The sequence below is a fragment of the Chlorocebus sabaeus genome, chromosome 15 (assembly GCF_047675955.1).
Source record: "Chlorocebus sabaeus isolate Y175 chromosome 15, mChlSab1.0.hap1, whole genome shotgun sequence".
Lineage (NCBI taxonomy): Eukaryota > Metazoa > Chordata > Mammalia > Primates > Cercopithecidae > Chlorocebus > Chlorocebus sabaeus.
In genome coordinates, this window is record NC_132918.1 from 58,212,605 (window position 1) to 58,233,202 (window position 20,598).

A 20,598-nucleotide genomic window follows, 5' to 3' on the forward strand; every position below is an offset into this window, starting at 1 on the left:
AAACTTCCAGGTTTTGTGTTCCTTTCCTATTGGAAAAGGATAGCGGAAAATACCATTGTAAATTGCATTGTTGTCATAACTCAAAGTAGTGTATATCAATTGAAAATCCAAAAATAGTGTAAACACATGTGAGCATGTTTACCTGCAGGAGAAAAAATTTTTCATAGAAAGTCCCAGCCTGACCAACACGGAGAAACCCCATCTCTACTAAAAATACAAAATTAGCTGTGTGTGGTGGCGCACACCTGTAATCCCAGCTACTTGGGAGGCTAAGGCAGGAGAATTGCTTTAACCAGGAGTCGGAGGTTGCAGTGAGCCAGGATCACACCATTGCACTCCAGCCTGGGCAACAAGAGTGAAACTCTTGTCTCAAAGAAAAAAAAGAAAAGTCAATTTAGATACTAAAATTATAGTGTGTAATTATGTATATTTGTGCATACATGTGCAACCTGTTGCTACTGGCACTGATGAATTCTGAATTCTAACCTTGTTAATTATCTACCCTTAGATTAGAAAAATTAAATATGCTAATTTATAATCTAGAAAATTATAAAAGCATATGCCTTAAAACATACCAGGATCTGGCCTGTATTTGATCTGTGTCATTTAATATTTCAGTTGAGTCTATATAATATTGAGTCTCTATAGTAGATAACAGAACCCACTAGACTTGGAGTTCCTTTAAAACAATGACTATGTCTTATTCATCTTTATATTGCAGGTGCTTATATGATTCTGAATGAATCTATGTTGAAGGGATTAATTTTAATTATTCACTAAGCAACTATTTCCATCTCATAAATTTGTGCTTAACTTTCATTCCCTAGCAGTGTGAACTTAAAGCAAGTTATTTAATCTCTCTCTGTATCTCTGTTTTTAACTTTTTGTTTTGAAATAATTAGAGTTCCACAAAAAGTTGTAAAAGTATTATAGTACAGAGAAGTCCTGTGTATCCATCATCCAAATTCTGCAAAATGGATATTATACAACTATGGTACATTATCAAACCCAGGAAACTGACATTTTGTGCCTTTTAAAATTGAAAAAAAAAATTTCTGAGTTGCTGGGCAGCTAAAATGAAACAGTCAATATGAGCAACTGGTTGGTACCTGGCACCTCAATGATGCTCAATTTATTTCAGGTACCCTCACTTTTCCATTTTTTCCCCTTCATTTTTCTCTCTGACTTTTTTAAGACTACTTGTCAAGCTTCTTCAGAAAAATATCAGGGTATAAGTAAATCTTTCATAATATGTACTGAAACCTAAACAGTGATGGTAGGGGATGGAATTAGAGGAGACATCGTTGTACATTTCTGTAATGTTTAGGATTTGATGTTTTTTGGTTTTCATTTTTAAAACAACAGCATGTTGTGTTTTTGTCATCAGAAAACACAACAATTAAGAAAGAAGACAAAGCAGTTTTAAATGACAAACCTTCCAGGAATGTGTGGGGTAAGCCAGTAAAGGAAACTACAGGATATGGCAAAACGAAATTATTTTCCGTTACTTATTTATAAAGTATTTAAAGCATGTTTGAGCAAGTGTTTCAGTAGCACAACATGCTCACTGCAGTATTGAAAAGAAATCCAGTTTTCCTGGAAAATGTTGATTTTCCAAATATAAATTTTACCGGTAGAGAAATGTTTAGGATCTTGGAGTTTAATGTAAAATCTGCATATTGTCATTTCAACTTGAAAAATATAATTAGGAACATCCATTGGAGCTTGTCAACTTCAGTGATCTAGAAATTGAAACCTGTTATCTTTGACCTCACCCTCTTTACCTTCTGTTCGTTTATTTCTCTGTATCTTCCCTGAGACACTGTAAATTTGATTGCTGTTAATTTAGAATCCATAAGCCCTTCATGACTTCACTTGACTTCTTATCCTACATAAGGCACATGATCATAATCAGTCATCTCAAAAACTACCCTCTTTAGTATCGATTTCATTAATAATTTTTTGACTATAGATGTATGCAAGTAATGTAAGAATTATAAAGTGTCCTGACCTTAGGTTACTTATTATTCTAGAATCTTCCCATCCTGACTTTATATCATCATTATTATTATTATTTTACTTTTTTGTAATAATCCTACAGGGGATGTTCATCACTCCTTGACTTTAACCAATTTCTAGCCCTGAACTTGAATCCTCATATTTTTACTGCAGAATAAAGTGAAATAAGGGTAATTGGGTCTGAGACATTTTTATGCCACATTATTTTATCTAGGCTGTAACTTCACCTCTTAGTAAAACCTGTGACATTTAAAAAATGGCTTTTCTAAATCTTTTCCCTTCTTCTCAAACTCTCACATTTCTTGTCTCATCTCAGCTCCCACTCCCAGCATGTGGTCTTGTCTTCTACTTGACTCATCTTTGTCCTTTCAGTCATTTTCCAGCATAGCCTGCTTTCTAGGAATTACATCATGCCCCTCAAAAGTTCTCTTTATATTGTTGAAGACGTTTTAGTCCGCTACACAATATCACCTGTATGCAGATTGATGGGTGATATTTTTCTTTAGCCTCATTGCCAAGAAAAGTTGTCCCTCTTGAGCAGCTGGTTTGTTTTTGACCTGCATTCGCTGTAAAGATTGTGAGTGACCATGCTTCACACTTTATTTTACCCGCTAAAAATTCAAAGCAAATCTTACTACCCACACTAACAACTCTGCATCTCCTATCACATTCAATTATGTGTAATAACCTTACTCCTAGCTTCATCTTTTTATAACAAATTCTGTTATTTTCTTCCCTGCCTTCTTCATCTACTGTTTGTTCTGTTGGATTGTATGTATTTTTTGTTTGTTTTGAATACCAATACACATACATATTAATAAAATTCAATGGCATAAAAAGTATACACAAAATGAACCTCTCTATAAAAAAGATAATTTAAAAAACTAAAAGCTTTGTGTTGTGCTGAGGTTTCAGAAAAACTGTCAAAAATCATTTTACTAATAAGTTCCTTAGTAGCAGTAAGACGATTTAGTAAATGTCCAAATCAACCACTAAAAGTTATGTTGAGCTTTTAATAACTCTCAACACAAACAGGCATCTACAGGATTCTAATAAGTTATTGGTAATTAATTTGCACTAATGTATGCAATTTGATGAGCCATCAGCTTTTCTCACTGGCTTTTGCTTTATAGCTTTGTGTTTTTACCCCAAAAATGGTTCAGATATTCTGAAACATAACTCCAGAGAAGTTTCCCAATTTGTATTAAAAAAGAAAAGTAATCATTTATCGCATAAGTGCCTCATCCTTTCTTTGGATGTTAGAAGCATAGATAACAAATAGAATGATGTGGCCGGGCGCGGTGGCTCAAGCCTGTAATCCCAGCACTCTGGGAGGCCGAGGCGGGCGGATCACGAGGTCAGGAGATCGAGACCATCCTGGCTAACACGGTGAAACCCCGTCTCTACTAAAAAAATACAAAAAACTAGCCGGGCGAGGTGGCGGGCGCCTGTAGTCCCAGCTATTCGGGAGGCTGAGGCAGGAGAATGGCGTAAACCCGGGAGGCGGAGCTTGCAGTGAGCTGAGATCCGGCCACTGCACTCTAGCCCGGGCGACAGAGCGAGACTCCGTCTCAAAAAAAAAAAAAAAAAAAAAAAAAAAAAAAAAAAACAAACAAACAAATAGAATGATGTAAGAGAAAAATGCATCCATCCTCTTCAGTAGTTTCACAAACCTAACTAGTATAGTGATTTATAATACTTATAATATTACAAATTTATAGTATAATATAACCACAGTAAAAGCTCTTACAGAGTCATAGAGAAGGGAGTAATCAATTTTTTTCCACCGTAACAATGGCCAAGTTTTGATTGCCTGGCTATATATGTGAGGCTCTGTACATATTCATCAAATAAATACATATTGGCCATCTGTTGTGTGCCAGGTACTTTGCTAGAAACTGGTAAATGAACTATACGTGCTACCTGCCCATTTAATCTTCAAACTAACCCTGTGTAAGAGGTGTATATTATGGCTGAGAAAATTGAGGATTAGAGAGGTTAACTAACTTGTCCAGAGTTATACAGCCAGCAAATGGTAGGGCTAGAGTTTGAATACAGGCCTGTCTGATTCCAAAGCCCACATTTCCACACAAAGCTCCAATAATGTGTGTAAGTTTGCCAGAGGAGCAACGGAATGCAAGCACACACGGTTATATGGAGGCATGAAACCCAGTAACTCATATTACCTAAATGGGGTCTGCAGTTTTATGTAGCTTGGATAACCTGCCTAGAGTATTGCTGCAGCTGCCTCACTGGCCCCCCTATAGTATATTGAAATCATAGTAGCCAGAGTGACCCTCTTAAAATACAGATCATGTCACATCACTCCTGTATACAGAACCCCGCAGTGAAGGTTCCCCTCTCTGGACCTCATCCCTCCTGCCTTAATCCCTTAAAGTAACCACAGCCATAGCTCTCAGTTTGGTGCAATATCCTTTCAACTTTATTCATTTATAATCTTTCTCTTTAAGCAAAAATTGGATCATACGCTATGTACTATTCTGCAAATTGATTTTTTTGGCCATATGTACAGCCATATGAACATAAGAAATGAACGATAGAGTGTCCTGTATTCTTAACATCAAGATGTATATTCCCTTTGGGAGGCTAAGGCGGGTGGATCATGAGGTCAGGAAATCGAGACCATCCTGGCGAACACGGTGAAACCCCGTCTCTACTAAAAATACAAAAAAATTAGCCGGGCGTGGTGACAAGCACCTGTAGTCCCAGCTACTGGGGAAGCTGAGGCAGGAGAATTGTGTGAACCCAGGAGGTGGAGCTTGCAGTGAGCGGAGATCATGCCACTGCACTCCAGCTTGGGCTACAGAGTGAGACTCTGTCTCAAAAAAAAGAAGATAAATATTCCCTTGATACATACTATTACAAGGTTGAATGAGGAAAACTTTCTGTTTTATTGGCTCCACGTTACATGATTGTTTTATGTTGCTGTGTAATGGTGGATTTTATATTTATAAAACTAACAGTATCTTTTATAACAATTATGCTTTGTATCTACAACATGAAATAACTTTTAAAAGTACTATGGGTGGAGTAGTACATTTGTTATGTAGTTAGATTAATTACTAAAGCAAATGTTTAATCATGCATAACATGGATTATTAAAATATAAGTAATTCACTATAATTCCTTTTTATCACAGTTACTTTCAGTTGAGAAGTTTTAACTGCTTTTGCATCTGCTCATTAGCAGAGATATTAAGGCTATGTAAAGTAAAATGAGAAGGATTGATGGCCAGCGATGGAACCAGAGGACTTAGCTCTATATAATCAAGGCTAATTGGCTATTTTATAAATGAGATATGCCACTGTGGGTAAATACCTGAAATTGACTTTTGATGGAAAACATGATTTTGAATGTATTCGATGTTATTTCTTTATTATGCTTGTTTTAAGTTTCAATATGTTAAAGACCTCTTTATTTTTAATTACAGTGTCGAGTTATAGCGGTGCTGGATTGGGAGCTTTCAACCATTGGTCATCCTTTGTCAGACTTAGCTCATCTTTCCCTCTTCTACTTTTGGCCAAGGACAGTTCCAATGATAAATCAAGGTTCTCGTATTCAAGAAAACTCAGGTATGAGAACATAATGTTGTCTAAATTGCTATTAATATAAAATTGTCTTTATTACTTTCATAATTAAAATATAAAATCCTGCAATTTTAGATAGTAGTTTGTGTTTCTTAAACATGTTTCTATTTTATTATTATTATTATTACTTTTAGATGCAAGGTCTTGCTCTGTCACCCGGGCTGGAGTACAGTGCCACAATCATAGCTCACTGAAACCTTGAACTCCTGGGCTCAAGTGATTCTCCCCCTTCAGCCTTCTAAGTAGCTAGGACTACAGGCACGTGCTACCATGCCCAGCTAATTTTTCAATTTTTTGTAGAGACGGTGTCTCACTGTGTTACACGGGCTAGTTTTAAGCTCTTGCTCTCAAGTGATCCTCCCACCTTGGCCCCTGCAAAGTGCTGAGATTAGAGGCATGAGCCATCGTGACTGGCCTATTTCATTTTCTTCGTTAAATTTTCTGAACTTAGCATGCCACTTTTAGTAATTTATGACCAAATGTAATCCTTTGTATATGATAATCTTTTGGAAGTCAAGGTTTAGAACATGTTTTGTTGTATGGGCTAATGGTTATTACATTCTATTTTACATATCTGTCTCTCATAACATTGTGAAATATTCACCATGACATTTTAATTAAAGTTTATATTACATGCCATTTTTATAGGGATACCATCAATGGAAGAACTGATTTCAATATATTGCCGCTGCAGGGGAATTAATTCTATTCTTCCTAACTGGAATTTCTTTCTTGCCCTTTCATTTTTTAAGATGGCTGGAATAGCACAGGTAATTAATTGTTTTAAACATGTGTTTTGCCATTATTTACCAATGTACTGTTGACAATGTTTTCCAGTCTTCCGGGTTTTATATTCTTTATCCTTAGATCATTTTGTTTGTCATACTGACAGGTATCAGACGTGGGTAAAATATAAATCCAGAATTTACAGAATAGGAATTTGGCAAGGAAAAAATTTGAGTAGCAAAATGTATTATCAGTTTTTTGTATAATAAACTTACAAGATGGAAGGAGGAAGAAAGACTGATATAATGATAAAAAGAGAAAAGCAGGTAAGGGTTAGTCATTTCCTGAATATCCAGTGTGAGAAAAAGCTAAGATCTTTTGGTGATCTCTGCCTCAGACTATGAAACTATTTATTAGTTAGGGTTGATGATGAGGGAAGAATTATCTTTGTACTTCTCAGAGGCCAGCACACTATCTAGTGTGTAGTAGCCTCTTAAAATGTTTTTGAGTAAGTAGATGAGTAAGATTGTTTTATTTTCATAGTCATATTTGTGTGATTAATTTTAAAACATAATACAGCATAAATTTAGTGTTTTTTTTCTAATTATATTGTGATCTAAACAGATGCCTTCTTTGTACTAATCCAGTTTTCAGGCACTTTGAATCTTGGAGGTTTAAGAAATTGAGATGCTTCATCAATAGCAAGGGGCTAGGGTTTAGAAGAAAAACAGGTGAATAAGTTTAAAAGCAAAAAAGAATGAGAAAAGAATGATTAAGGAAAATTATAATTGACTTTCTGTCCTCAGAGTTCATACTATCCACGAACAATTGAAATAGTTGTGTTACATCTCGTCTTGTACCCTGAGTTAATCATGTTGAAAGAATGGGTTTCTCAAAATGGGTATGTCTCTGTATTTGACAGTTTCCACAAATAAGATACCAAATAGGCTTTAAATTTGAAATGGCTTTTCATTTCAAATAAAAGTTTGACATGGATTATGATTGACATTAAAATGTACAACATAGGCCAGGTGCAGTGGCTTATGCCTGTAATCCCATCACTTTGGGAGTCCGGGACCAGTGGATCACCTGAGGTCAGGAGTTCTAGACCAGCCTGGCCAACGTGGTGAAACTCCATAGCTACTAAAAATAAAAAATTAGCCAGGTGTGGTGGCATGTGCCTGTAGTCCCAGCTACTCAGGAGGCTGAGGCAGGGGATTCGCTTGAACCTGGGAGGTGGAGATTGCAGTGAGCCGAGATCACGCCACTGCACTCTAGCCTGGGTGACAGAGTGAGACTCTGTCTCAAAAAAAATTGTACAACATAAACTATGTATATTGTACATGTAGTAGCTTTCAAGATGATCATAAACATTCTAATCTCATTGGAAATATAAAATTGAATATGATAGAAGAACTATTACATTGTTTTATTGTATAAAGGAATCATATAAAGAAGACACAGTGATGTTTGTTTTTAGGGGAGAGGAAAGACTTTATTATGTTGATAGTACAGAAATGGAGAATTATCAAAGAAACACTGATTAGCATTCAACTAACACTGTTCAAAAGAGACAGTTTTACCTAAATTAGGGGCCCAAAAATGAGATAAAATGTTCTTAGAGATCATCTCATTGTCTTCCCTTTGGTTTTATAGTTTCTTTAATCTTATTTTTATTTCTTTAGATTTTCCCCCATTATGAAGGAGGGTAGTGATCTTTAGAGGTGAAATAACTTGCAGACTTGGTATCTTTGGTAACTGCTGAGATCATTTTCAAGTTTGATTTGATTATAGATTAGAATTATGTTAGGATGAGAGTGCGTTAACTGGATGATATGAGTATGACTCTTTAGAAGGGTATAATTACTCCTGCATGTACATTGATATCATTGATAGTCTGTTTTACATCTTCATACCGTGTGAGTATAATGTCCCACATAACTGAGAAACTGGAAAGATTGATTGGATAGTTGAAGGACGGTTTCCAATGAATTTTAATTGTTCTACGTTTATTTGTAGGGGATATATAGCAGATATCTTCTGGGAAATAATTCATCTGAGGATAGCTTTTTATTTGCCAATGTTGTGCAACCTCTGGCAGAAACTGGACTACAACTCTCCAAACGGTAAGGAAAACAGATTCCTTGGCTAACTGAAATTAGAGCCTTTATTGGGTATGTGAAGGTTATAAACTTTAGGGGAGTAGGGATTATTTTTATTGCATACTGCTGCCAATCACGATAGTTTTTTTTTGGTAAATCTCTTCTATGCCTAAAAACAAATGGACCTAAAACATAAAGAAAATCTCCATATTTAAGTTTAAAAGTATTTTTGTGCCACTTGAATGTGTAAACTTTTAAGGATGTAGATAAAACTCTCAAGTGTTTCTTTCTAATATTTAAGTCACTTACATATACCTAATTTTAAAAATGCATTATATAAGATGATTTATTAATTTAGAAATATTGTTCTGTTCCACTGTTACATTTCATTAAGTTTTATTCAGACATTTCATAAGCATCTTTGAAACCCATCATCATGTCTTCATCAGCAGGAGCACTTTTTCAAGCATTGAACACACTTTGCCAGTTACATTCCCATTGCTTACCAAATGCAAGTGTGATGCTGTCCCAGAAATTCTGCTTAAGCCACAAGTACCCATGGCATAATGTTAGGGCAATTGCTTTTTCCAATTTATCTTATAGATGGGTATTTGTTCTCTCTACACCATAACAATTGATTCTGTTGTGCTTCATAATGACCTTTACAGGTCTTCTTTGTTTTATTTTAATTTATGTTTAAGTTCCGGGATAAATGTGCAGAGCCTGCAGGTTTGTTACATAGGTATGTATGTGCCATGGTGGTTTGTTCAACTCCCACTTATGAGTGAGAGAGAGCATGCAGTGTTTGGTTTTCTATTCTACAGATCTAATATTCAGCAGCTATATTTGTGAGGCATATATTAATACTAAGAATAATGATTATTTGTGTTCAACTTCTTTTTCTTTTGGAGATTCTGACAGGTGACTTCAATAATGATTCAAAACTAATGAAGCGGGATTTTTTGCTCTTTAGTTGAGCTAAAATCCAGGTTCTCGTCTCACAGGAAAAAATAGGCACACAGACACATTGAAGGGTGAGGAGGGCCGATTTATTAAGCAGAAAGAAAGCTCTCAGCAAAGAAAGAGATGGTCCTGCCAACAGGCTCCCACCTCACAGATTGAATGCCAGGCTCCCACACGCTAGCTGAAGAGGCCAGGCTCCTCCCCGTACATAAGGCTCGAATTCCCGGTGGCTCCACCCCATTCCCCCAGTGTGCAGGTGTGCCCCCAGTCCGTTGTGGGCACGTCCAGACAAGACCCTGTGCCTCCTGCATCTATCACTAACATTGCTTGAGGTGATGCCAGGCCTGTATGTTTTCCCCAAATAGTGCTTTAAGCATTAAAGTTAAATGTTTAAAATATAAGAGATTCTACATTCAGTCCACAATATGAAAGACTTTTTTAAAATACAAAATACAGCTCCTCCTTCTGGGGGATATTTTTTGGGTAGCTGAGGAAACTTCACGTTATATTAGAAACATGTAATGATGATCTTTGGACATCTTTGTAACCTTTTTTCCTTTTTTCTTTTGGCAAAGAACTTTCAGTACTGTACTGCCACAGACTGATACTACTGGACAGTTGTTTGTACAGACTCGGAAAGGTCAGGAAGTTCTTACTAAGGTGAAGCATTTCATGAAACAACACATTCTTCCAGCTGAAAAGGTGGGTATTATATAAACAGAATGTATTTGTGCTAAAGGACTATCGATGAATACTTCTGTGATTTCTGCTTGTAGGAGAATCATGGTGTCATTTTCTTCAGTCAGTCCTTACCTGGATTCTTCTTCTCACGTTAGCATTGAGCCACGATAGCACCCAGGGAATGCACAGATAAGTCTGTGGCTTTATAATTAAGCCAAAGAGAATTAGTAGTTTTAAAATTGGGAGCCTAAATATATTAGAGTAAAACACTACTTTGGGGGCCTTGTCCTAAGGCATTATCTTTTTTTTTTTTTTTGTAAATATGGACTCCTTTGAGAATTTAATGAGAAGTGTTGACTATACAAGATGGACACACCTAGAGAATTTTACATATCATATCACAGATACTACCACCCCTCTTCCCTATAAGCTACTATTTTAAGGCATTAAGTTTCAATAAGTTCACTGAGAGTAGAGAGGCAACATGGAACATCCATTCATTCAGTTACCAAATAATTATTGGGTACTTGATGATGGCTTAGGCACCTGGAGAGCTACCGAATGTAAATAAATAATAAGACATACAGGGCTTATGCTCATGTGAAGCTTAGATTTTAGCAGGAAAGGAAGACACTAAGAGATGATAAATGTTGTGAAGAAAAGATAAAAAAGCTTTTACAAAAATATGTAAGAGAGGTGGGGCAGGGTGTGTGTATGTGGGTAGAACACTGGTGTAGACATGCAAATGGCTTTATTCTAGTCTATTCCTGTCACAAGTTAGGTGGCCTTGTCTTAGGTGGTCTTTAGTGGCCTCAGTATTTTCCTCTACAATGTGAGTAGGTATGACTAAATATACAATACATTCTCATTTTAATCATCTATGATTCTGAGAGATCTGCAACTAGCCTGGCAAAATCAAATAGGGAACTGAAAGAGACCAAAATCCTTTCAACAGAAATGTTCAGAGCTAATATGTGTTTGTAGGACAGTTTGTGCTATTGCTTGAATTATATAAATATTATATTTTTAGTAAATATCTGGCTTGAGATTAACTTTGTCTCAGAATAGGGTATAATTTCTTTTAAAAATACTACTTAAAGTGAGGAAATTCTAAAATAGTTACCTCTCACATGTGTTTAGTGACTAAAGTATCATCTTGAATATTTTCTGATCTAGTTAGTATTTGTTCAATTCTGATTTTTAAAACTGTGAGCTTTTGAGTATTGAAAAGGGAATGCAACACTTTTAGGTTAAGATAGCAGTGGGAATTCAACATTGTCTTCCCCTCCCTCAAATAAAATCCAATTTAATAAATAATAAAGTTTGTTTATAAAATGGAATAAATTGGTATACGCTTGAAAATAGAAGAGGGACATATCAGAGGAATTAAGGTTTTGAAAAGAGAATGGAAATTAGATTTGGAAAGCAGGATGGATTAACCTCTAGAATAATGAAACAACGGAAGCCATATCTCAAAAGATTTTGAAAGAAGGCTGTAGCACAAGTGGCAACCATTTTCCCACAATGGAGCCCCATGTGATTGGCTTATATAGACAGCAAAAATAAGAAAGGAAAAAAAATCAAGATGATTTGATTTAAAAATTACCTGCACATGGACGACTGCTTGGGTTGGTCTCTTACAACCTGTTATAGCAGTAGTGTTTGCCCCCAGACAGAAGGCTGCAACAGCTCTCCAAAAAATGCAGATGGGCCAGTATGCTGGCTCAAGCCTGTAATCACAGCACTGTGGGAGGCCGAGGCTGGTGGATGGCTTGAACCCAGGAGTTTGAGACCAGCCTGGGCAACAAGGTGTAAACCCAATCTCCACTAAAAATACAAAAATTAGCCCGATGTGGTGCACACCTCTAGTCCCAGCTACTTGGGAGGATCGCTTGAACCTGGGAGGCAGAGGTTGCAGGGAGCCAAGATTGTGCCACTGCACTACAGCCTGGGCAACACAGTGAGACCCTGTCTCAACAGCAACAAAAAAGCAAATGATCTGTTTCAAAGAAACCAGGGCTTCAACATGAGATTTAGTGCCCTAGAGGAGGGTCCTCCAGGCTTTGGCTTTTTTTTTTTTCCAATGTAGTCTCGCTCTGTTGCCTAGGCTGGAGTGCAGTGGCACCATCTCGGCCCACTGCAACCTCTGCCTCCTGGGTTCAAGCGATTCTTCTGCCTCAGCCTCCCAAGTAACTGGGACTACAGGCACCTGCCACCACGCCTGGCTAATTTTTGTATTTTTAGTAGGGATGGAGTTTCACCATATTGGCCAGGCTGGTCTCGAACTCCTGACCTCATGATCTGCCCACGTCGGCCTCCCAAAGTGCTGGGATTACAGGCATGAGCCACCGCACCAGGCCTTTTATTTATTTATTTATTTATTTATTTATTTATTTTATTTTATTTTATTTTTTAAATTTTTATTTTTATTTTTATTTTTCAAGAGACAAGGTCTTGCTGTGTCTCCAAACTGGAGTGTATGATGTGATCCTAGCTCACTGCAGCCTCAAACTCCAGGGTTCAAGCGAACCACCCAACTCAGCCTCCTGAGTAGCTGGGATTACAGGAATATGCCACCATACTGGGCTAATTTTTACATTTTTTTGTAGAGACCAGGTCTCACTCTGTTGCCCAGAACTGCTGGCTGCAAGCAGTCCTCCCGCCTTAGCCTCCCAGAGCACTGGGATTACAGGTGTGAGCCACCGCACCTGGCCAACTTTTCTTTTTTTGGGGGGTGGGGGAGGGTGGTAGGGATTGGGCAGAAATCTCAGGTTGTCTATCCTCCCTGGTTACTGCCTGATTCCGACCTACTTTCTCTAAAATGAAGCCTATCTGATAGCATGCTAGTACTTGGAACCAGCCCATCATTCAGAGGAGAGGCCAGAATTGGCAGAGGAAGCCAGGCAGGCTTGTTCTTTCGTTGGTAAATGTGAATAAGCATATAAGAGAAACTGCAGCACAGAAGAGGTATCTCAGGTTAGGTTGTGATAGTCTGCTGAACTTTGTATCATGCAGCTATTGAAATATGTACAAAAAATTTGCAATAAAAGGAAGTGCTTTAAGATAAATAAAAGGCCGGGCGCGGTGGCTCAAGCCTGTAATCCCAGCACTTTGGGAGGCCGAGACGGGCGGATCACGAGGTCAGGAGATCGAGACCATCCTGGCTAACACGGTGAAACCCCGTCTCTACTAAAAAAATACAAAAAACTAGCCGGGCGTGGTGGCGGCGCCTGTAGTCCCAGCTACTCGGGAGGCTGAGGCAGGAGAATGGCGTAAACCCGGGAGGCGGAGCTTGCAGTGAGCTGAGATCCGGCCACTGCACTCCAGCCTGGGCGACAGAGCCAGACTCCGTCTCAAAAAAAAAAAAAAAAAAAAAAAAAAAAGATAAATAAAAAAGCAGCCTGTGGCTTTAAAGGGAAGATTGCCAATGTTTTGTGTGACCAGAAAAGCCACAATCTTTGAAGATCCTTTAAATCTGAGACATAGCCATATCTGATAATGTGAGCTTTTTCTTCTTTTAAAAAAATCGTACTGTACCAACATCTGTAAAAATGTTTTATTCTGTAGAATGATTGTGAACAATACAAATCTCTGTGTAACATATTAGAGGATGTTATTTGGAGATTATATTTGGAGAAAAGTAAATAGCTTTTTCAAAATGAAAGAGGGAAAAATCTATATAAGATTCTATCCAACATTATTATAACTAAGTTTACGGAAACCAAAACTGTCATTTCTAGAAAATAGGTTGTATCATATAATACAATACTTTAACAGCACTTGTCTTTAACTACTGAGATTCTTGATGAGTTTTTCTTTATATTTTTAGGTACTTTCAAATTTTCTATAATGAGAAAACATAAGCTTCATTTAAACTTTTCTAATGACCTTTTGAAACCCCTTGAATATTGTAAAGTGAGAACATAACCCATATCTATGAAAATATTAAAAGCCAATTCTTCCAACTGGAAAATATTAAAAGCCAGTTTAAACCAATTTAAAGTGGATAAGACATCCTAAAAATGGCATGTAAAACAGGAACTAGCAACATAACACACTGAGAACACACTTTTAACATTCATGGTAACATTAATCATACTTTTCTACTGAGTCTAATGTACTAAGGATGAACTGTTGCTTCTTTCTAGTAGACTTCAGTTTAAAATGAAAAACATTTTGCAAAATTATTTGTAGGCTTAGATTTAAGATGCTGAACCAACCAACATACTCAAAATTAGTATCTCTGTCAGTGAATGAGGACGCAGAATGCTATAGGTGATATTTTGGGAAGATTGACCAGGCACTAAGCCTAGTTTCTGCTTTTGGCTATTAACTATAAATTACTTTTCTTACTTTAAGAACCAAAGAAGGGTTCTTTGTAGTGAGGAATTTTATTTAATTTTGAATCCTACCATGCCACAAATAAACTTTGCAAATATCTAAATGGATAAAATTTAGAACTCAAAGTATTAAATAATACAAATTTTAAAATAATTATATAAACACTGGCATAATTTAATTTCTTCAAACTGTGATCAGAGATGAGAAAAGGTGGTCAGAGATTAGAAAATGAGGAATGCATTACATATTTCTTATCAAACACAGTAGCACTGAATATTTCCAAGGCAGTATAAGGGATGGAAATAATAAACAACCCCAAACAGGAAATCTTCCAATTTAACTGACTTCCTGACAGAAATGACAAGGGCTATTCATCCTGGTACCTTTGAAAGAGCAGACCTTTGCCTTCTTGAGGTTTTCACTAAATACAGCAATACTGTAGACTAGCCATGCTTCAATGAAAGCAACATTTTAGTACATTGTTATACGAGTGTAAATTGATAAGAATGATTTGGAAAATAATTGGATAATATGGATTAAGAGTTTTGACAATGTTTGTAAGTAATACCACTAGCCTAAGTGTAGAAACATACAGAGATACTATAATAGCAAAATATTGGAAAATGGGATTATACTCCAATATTTTTGTTCTATATTGATTATTTTAGTTGTATAAATTAGAGATTGTTATTGTTTTATCTGGCTTTTTCTTTTTTTTTTTTTTGAGACAGAGTCTCATTCTGTCACCCAGGCTGGAGTGAGGTGGGGCGATCTCAGGTTACTGCAACCTCTGCTTCCTAGGTTCAAGTGTTCAAGTGATTCTTCTGCCTCAGCCTCCTGAGTAGCTGGGACTATAGCCATGTGCCACCACACTCAACTAATTTTTGTATATTTTGGTAGAGATGGGTTTGATTATGTTGGCAGCCTTGAATTTCTGGCCAGTCTTGAATTTGTGGCCCACCTTGGCCTCCCCAAATGCTGGGATTATAGTTTAAAATTTTAAGTTTACCTACCTATTTATCATTTTATTTACTATTCCTTCTTGCAACTCAGATGTTTCTTCTAGGTCAAGTTCCTTTAGTGTGAATGTGCTACTAAACCTTTCATTTATTTTCCTTTTCTTTTTTTTTTTTTGTTTTGTTCTGTTTTGTTTTCCTTTTTTCTTGCTGGGGAGAGGTGTCAATGACTTTACTTATTGTTAATACCTTTATTTTGCCCTAGTTCTATAAAGATAGTTTTATTGCATGTAGAATTTTACAGTGACAGTTATTTTCTCTCAGCAATTGAAGCTATTATCCCAGTGATTTCTGGCTTCATTTGTTGCTTTGAGAAGTCAGCTGTCAATCTTAACTGTTGTTTAATTATCAGTAATCTTTCTTTTTTCCCCCTCTTCTTTCTCTTTTTTCAGATTATGAGACTGATACACTGCCTACTGCGCTAAGGAGGCAACTTCCTCTTTCTCTTTTTAAGAACTTTTCTTTCTCTTTAATGTTCTGTAATTTTACTATGCTCTGGCCTCATTGGCTTTCCAAATTTGAGGATTGCTGTCGTATCAGTTCCGAAAACTTTTAAGAGTAATTTTTCCAAATATTGCATCTCTTCATTCTTTGTGTCTGGGACTCCAGTTAGACTTATGTTAGAACTTCTCTTTGAATTCGTTATATTCCTTTACCACTCATATTTGCCTTCTTTTGAGTTTCTGTGCATCATTCTGAGAAATTTCTTCAGATCTTTCTTCCAATTTATGATTTGTTTTTTCAGCTGTTATCTAATCTACTTTTCAACATCCGCAGAATAACTGTTTTCAAATTTTGGAGTGTGTGAGAATTGCTTAAGCTAGTAAAGGACACAGAAGTGCAGGTTCATTGAAGTAGGACACAGCTTAGGCCCCCATATTTTTACCAAGTTCCCCAGGAGATTCCTAGAGCCACCAAAATTTGGGAATCACTGCCATAGAGTTTTTAAGTTTCATTTCTATGGTTTTCCTTTCTTTAGGTTTTATTCAATTCTTTTTCAAATGTGCCTGGTCACTTTTGATAGTCTTTTGTTATGCTTTTAATTTCTTCCTTTATTCTTGAAATATGTTAAACACAAATAGTTTATGTCCTGTGACTGATCATTACTCTATTTATAGTCTTTGGGAAGTGCAATTCTGTCTGGGTGAATGATTGTTTTTGCTAACTCTTACTAATGGTGGCTTATTTCCTTGAGTGATAAGTACCTTTTTTATTTTGAACTCATGTTCTGGAATTTTATCTGTAAAAGTTATTTAAGGCTTTGTTTAAAGCTCTTTCCTACAGATAGGATTTGTTTTCACATCTGCCACGTGTTAGCAGGCACCGTCACCAGAAACACTGCAAACTTAAATGTTGGCTTGCAGTTTTAGAGCCCCATAAGTCTTAGAGCCCCAAGTCCCAAACTTGGGTGAAGATAGGCTTCAGTTAGAAGTGTTTATGTTGTCTATTCCAGCCAGAATTAAGACCTATATAAAGGCCTATATTCCCGTGGTCTACCTCTGAGGGGTGGGTTTTCTGTTTATTTTTGCTTTTTAAATTTTCTTCCACTTAGGTTTTACCCATCAAGCAGCCTAGCTTTGGTGGAGGGAAGAGCTGATCTTTGATCCTCCCTCTTGCCATGTTTGGGGCATTTGACTATGTCTGACTCCTGCCTATGTGGCCCATTAAAACCTAGGGCCTACCTAGGCTAACATAGATCAGCCTATATGCCTTGGGCAAACTTGGCTGCAATGTGTGCTCACACTTGAAGAGCAGGCTTTTTTGTTTCTGGCCTCCAAGGAATTTTCTTATTTTCCTGCCAGCACGGCTATGTATTAATAAATGTATTTTAAAACTATTTTTAATATTTTACCCAACGTTTTTAGTTGAGGGGTTTCTATGACTGTCTAGTTTGCCATATTGTTAGAAATGAAACACTCAAATCTTGGTATAAGATTTTAGTAGCCTACTATCTAATACTGTGGCAGCATGATTTTGTGATCAGTAAACCTTTAGAATGTTTTATGCTTCTGTGTCTGGTTTAATAATAGCTGAAAAAGCATCTTTGCCTAAAAATGTTTATTTTAGATATTAGCAGTTTATGACGTTGTTTACTTTGTATTAACTTTAGCTAATGAAATCTTTTTCTTTTATTACTTTAAGGAGGTAATTGAGTTCTATGTTCAAAATGAAAATTCAGTGGACAAGTGGGGAAGACCTTTAGTGATTGATAAACTCAAGGTAAGAAAATCTTTAACGCTGGAAAATTCATATGCAAGTGTTTTTTGAGACCCTAGACCTTAGTTTTGTTGTTGCTATTGTTATATATGTAGAGGAAAATTATATCAATACAACCTTTAAAAAAAGCAAGTTAATAGAGTCTATAACATACAAATTAGGCTAGGTAGTGTTCTATATATGGTAGTAATGAAAACAACCTCTTACAACTGTTCAAAGGAAAAAATATGATTAAAACTATTCATTATTAGCCATCATTGAATTGAGACTGAAGTCAAGGCAGGTCATTTGTCCCACATAGAATTAATCTAAATTTCATGTTTTTCAAGTCGTAACATCAATTCATGTAAGAAATTAAAATGCACAAAGTAGTATATTTGACATATTATACTCAAATGTGGGATATTGTAATAGTTCTGATTCAATAAGAAGTTCTCAAGTAGCCAACTTAATTTTTCAGCCAAATCCAAGGAAGCTTTGAGGAAAAGACATTTTATTAGTGGTTAAACTGTTGATTTATAATGAATTAGTAAGAACTTGGTTTTGCTCACTGGAGAATACAGTAAAATAAATAACTCTGTAAGTGTTTTTAAATTTCAAAGGTCATAAATACCAATATTTAAAAAAGAAATAAACTACTGTGAGTCCTGGTAAATTACAGTCACTCTGGCATGTTCATCATCTTGACAGGAAATGGCCAAAGCCGAGGGTCTCTGGAACTTGTTTTTGCCGGCTGTCAGCGGTCTCAGCAACGTGGACTATGCCTTGATTGCTGAAGAAACAGGAAAATGCTTTTTTGCTCCAGATATCTTTAACTGCCAAGCACCAGGTTACTACATTAATTGAAAACAGAATTTTTTTCTAATATTTTGATCAGTGTTTAAAATTTCTATCTAAGAATGTGTTTTTATACAAAGTTATTGACTTATGAATTTGGCTATAATTTTATTTTTCAGTTACTTTGATTTAAATGTAAGAAATGGATTTGAAATCTTCATTGGACTATTCTTTTGTTAAATATCATTACAATTAAGAGTATTGGTGAAAAAAATTAGCCACCAAAGGGATTGGTCATGTAAGGATCTCAGTTTCCTGATTGGGAATTGGATATTTCTATTACTAGTTGGAATGGATAGAGAGTTTCAGATCTTTTGGTTAGCCTCACTGTTCATTCACCAAATGAATAAACCATTCATTTACCAATTATTTACTGATTACCTACTATGTCCCAAGCAGTGTTCTATGTTCTTGCAATGATATATCAATGAATAAAATACACAAAGATGCCTTCCTTCAAGAATCTAGTTGACATACAAAGAGACAAAAATAAATAATAATTATAATAAGTAAACTTCAAACTTATGTAATAAGTTTGAAAATGAAAAGTGCTTTGGGGAAAAAACCAGCAGAATAGGGGAGCTCTGAAATTTGAAGTACAGGGAATATGGGTTATATTTTTAAATAGAATGGTCAGGATAGGCCTCATGGAGAAAATGACATTTGATAACTTGTATAAGGTGATTGCTTGAGTTAGCCATGCTGCTATATGGGGAAAGAGTTTTTATAGCAGAGGGAACAGAAAAGGCAAGAGTGTGATTAATGTATTCCAGTAATAACCAGAGAGGCCAGTGTGGCCAGGAAAATAATAGGAAGAGATCAGAGAGGTAAGGGCCTCATATTTTGAGCTTTTGGGCAAATAAGAGGGGCTTATACCTTCATTGAAAGGATGAGCCAATGTGAATTTTGAGCAGATTAGTGATAAGTTGTAACTTCAGTTTTGAAAGGATCACCTTGACTGCTATGTTGAGAATTGATCGAAGGAGGATTAGAGGGAAGCAGAGAGCCCATGGCAATAATCCCGATGAGAGATAATGGTGGTTTAGACTGGGGTGATAGTAGTGCAGTGGGTGATAAGTAGCAGGATTCTAAATATATTTTAAAGGCAGAGCCATGAGGATATCCTGATTGGATATGGGGTATTAATGGAAGAGTCAAGGTTGCTTCCAAGGATTTTGAGGTGAACATCAAATTGAAAAGATGCAGAAAGGAGGCCAATTTTTAAAAAAGTAAAATGAAAGGAGTAAACCTGAAATGTAGTCTGTAGGAGGTATCTTAAAACCTGGATTTGCAGAAGAACCACCTAAGGAACTTTTGAAAAATCTAGATTCCCAGCCTCCATCCTTAGAGATTCTGATTCAGTATATCTAGGGTAAACCCTGGGAATATATTTTTTTTCAAATTACTCTGATTATCCTAATGCTACCAGTCAAGGACTAGCACTTGATTTGTGGTAGGATGATTATGGTACAATATCCAATGGCAGGCCCATCCCTGTACAAGATATGCCTCAGTATTGCCTTTTGTGTTTATACATGGCCCTGGTGCTAAAGTTCTACCAAAAACAAGTTAATGTAGGTCGCCAGAAAGAGGTATATAAGGCAATACTGGACTTCTGAGACAAAATGCAGTCTGGATTTTCCACACTGGACTTTGTCTCATTTCTTTGGCATCGTTAAAATAGTTTGTAGAGTTCTGATAATGGTTGAACTTGTCCCTGAAATGATTTTCTCTTTTCCAAACACTGATTTATCAAATTACTGCTGTACTACATTGTATTCTGATAATAAGCTACTGTAAAAGTAAAGTCTATTCACAGAGCTTCTAAAGATTTCGTCTCAACTGTGTAAGGCTATTACATCATTCTACATAGGTAGCATGATTTTGTGGAAAGGGAACTGAATGCTAATTTTTGATTGCTACTCATAGAAATATATTTTATATTTTATATTGTGATCCAATTTGTAGAATATATAGGTGTATGTATATATTCAGAATGGATGGATAAATGGATGGATGAATGAATGGATGAATGGATAGATGTATATTATTGAAACAGAAGTTTCACAAAACAAGAGTTTCTCTTAC

General features: G+C 36.2%; 1 protein-coding gene across 1 annotated transcript in view; it reads left to right on the plus strand.

The window, feature by feature from the left end:
- Positions 1-20,598, plus strand: part of ACAD11 (acyl-CoA dehydrogenase family member 11) — a 93,138-nt gene that overhangs the window by 19,458 nt on the left and 53,082 nt on the right. Inside the window, exons 6-11 of the mRNA XM_038002880.2 lie at positions 5,471-5,612; positions 6,276-6,397; positions 8,373-8,479; positions 9,994-10,120; positions 17,599-17,676; positions 18,364-18,502. Coding sequence (XP_037858808.2) covers positions 5,471-5,612; positions 6,276-6,397; positions 8,373-8,479; positions 9,994-10,120; positions 17,599-17,676; positions 18,364-18,502 — 715 coding nt within the window. The remainder of the gene's footprint in view (positions 1-5,470; positions 5,613-6,275; positions 6,398-8,372; positions 8,480-9,993; positions 10,121-17,598; positions 17,677-18,363; positions 18,503-20,598) is intronic.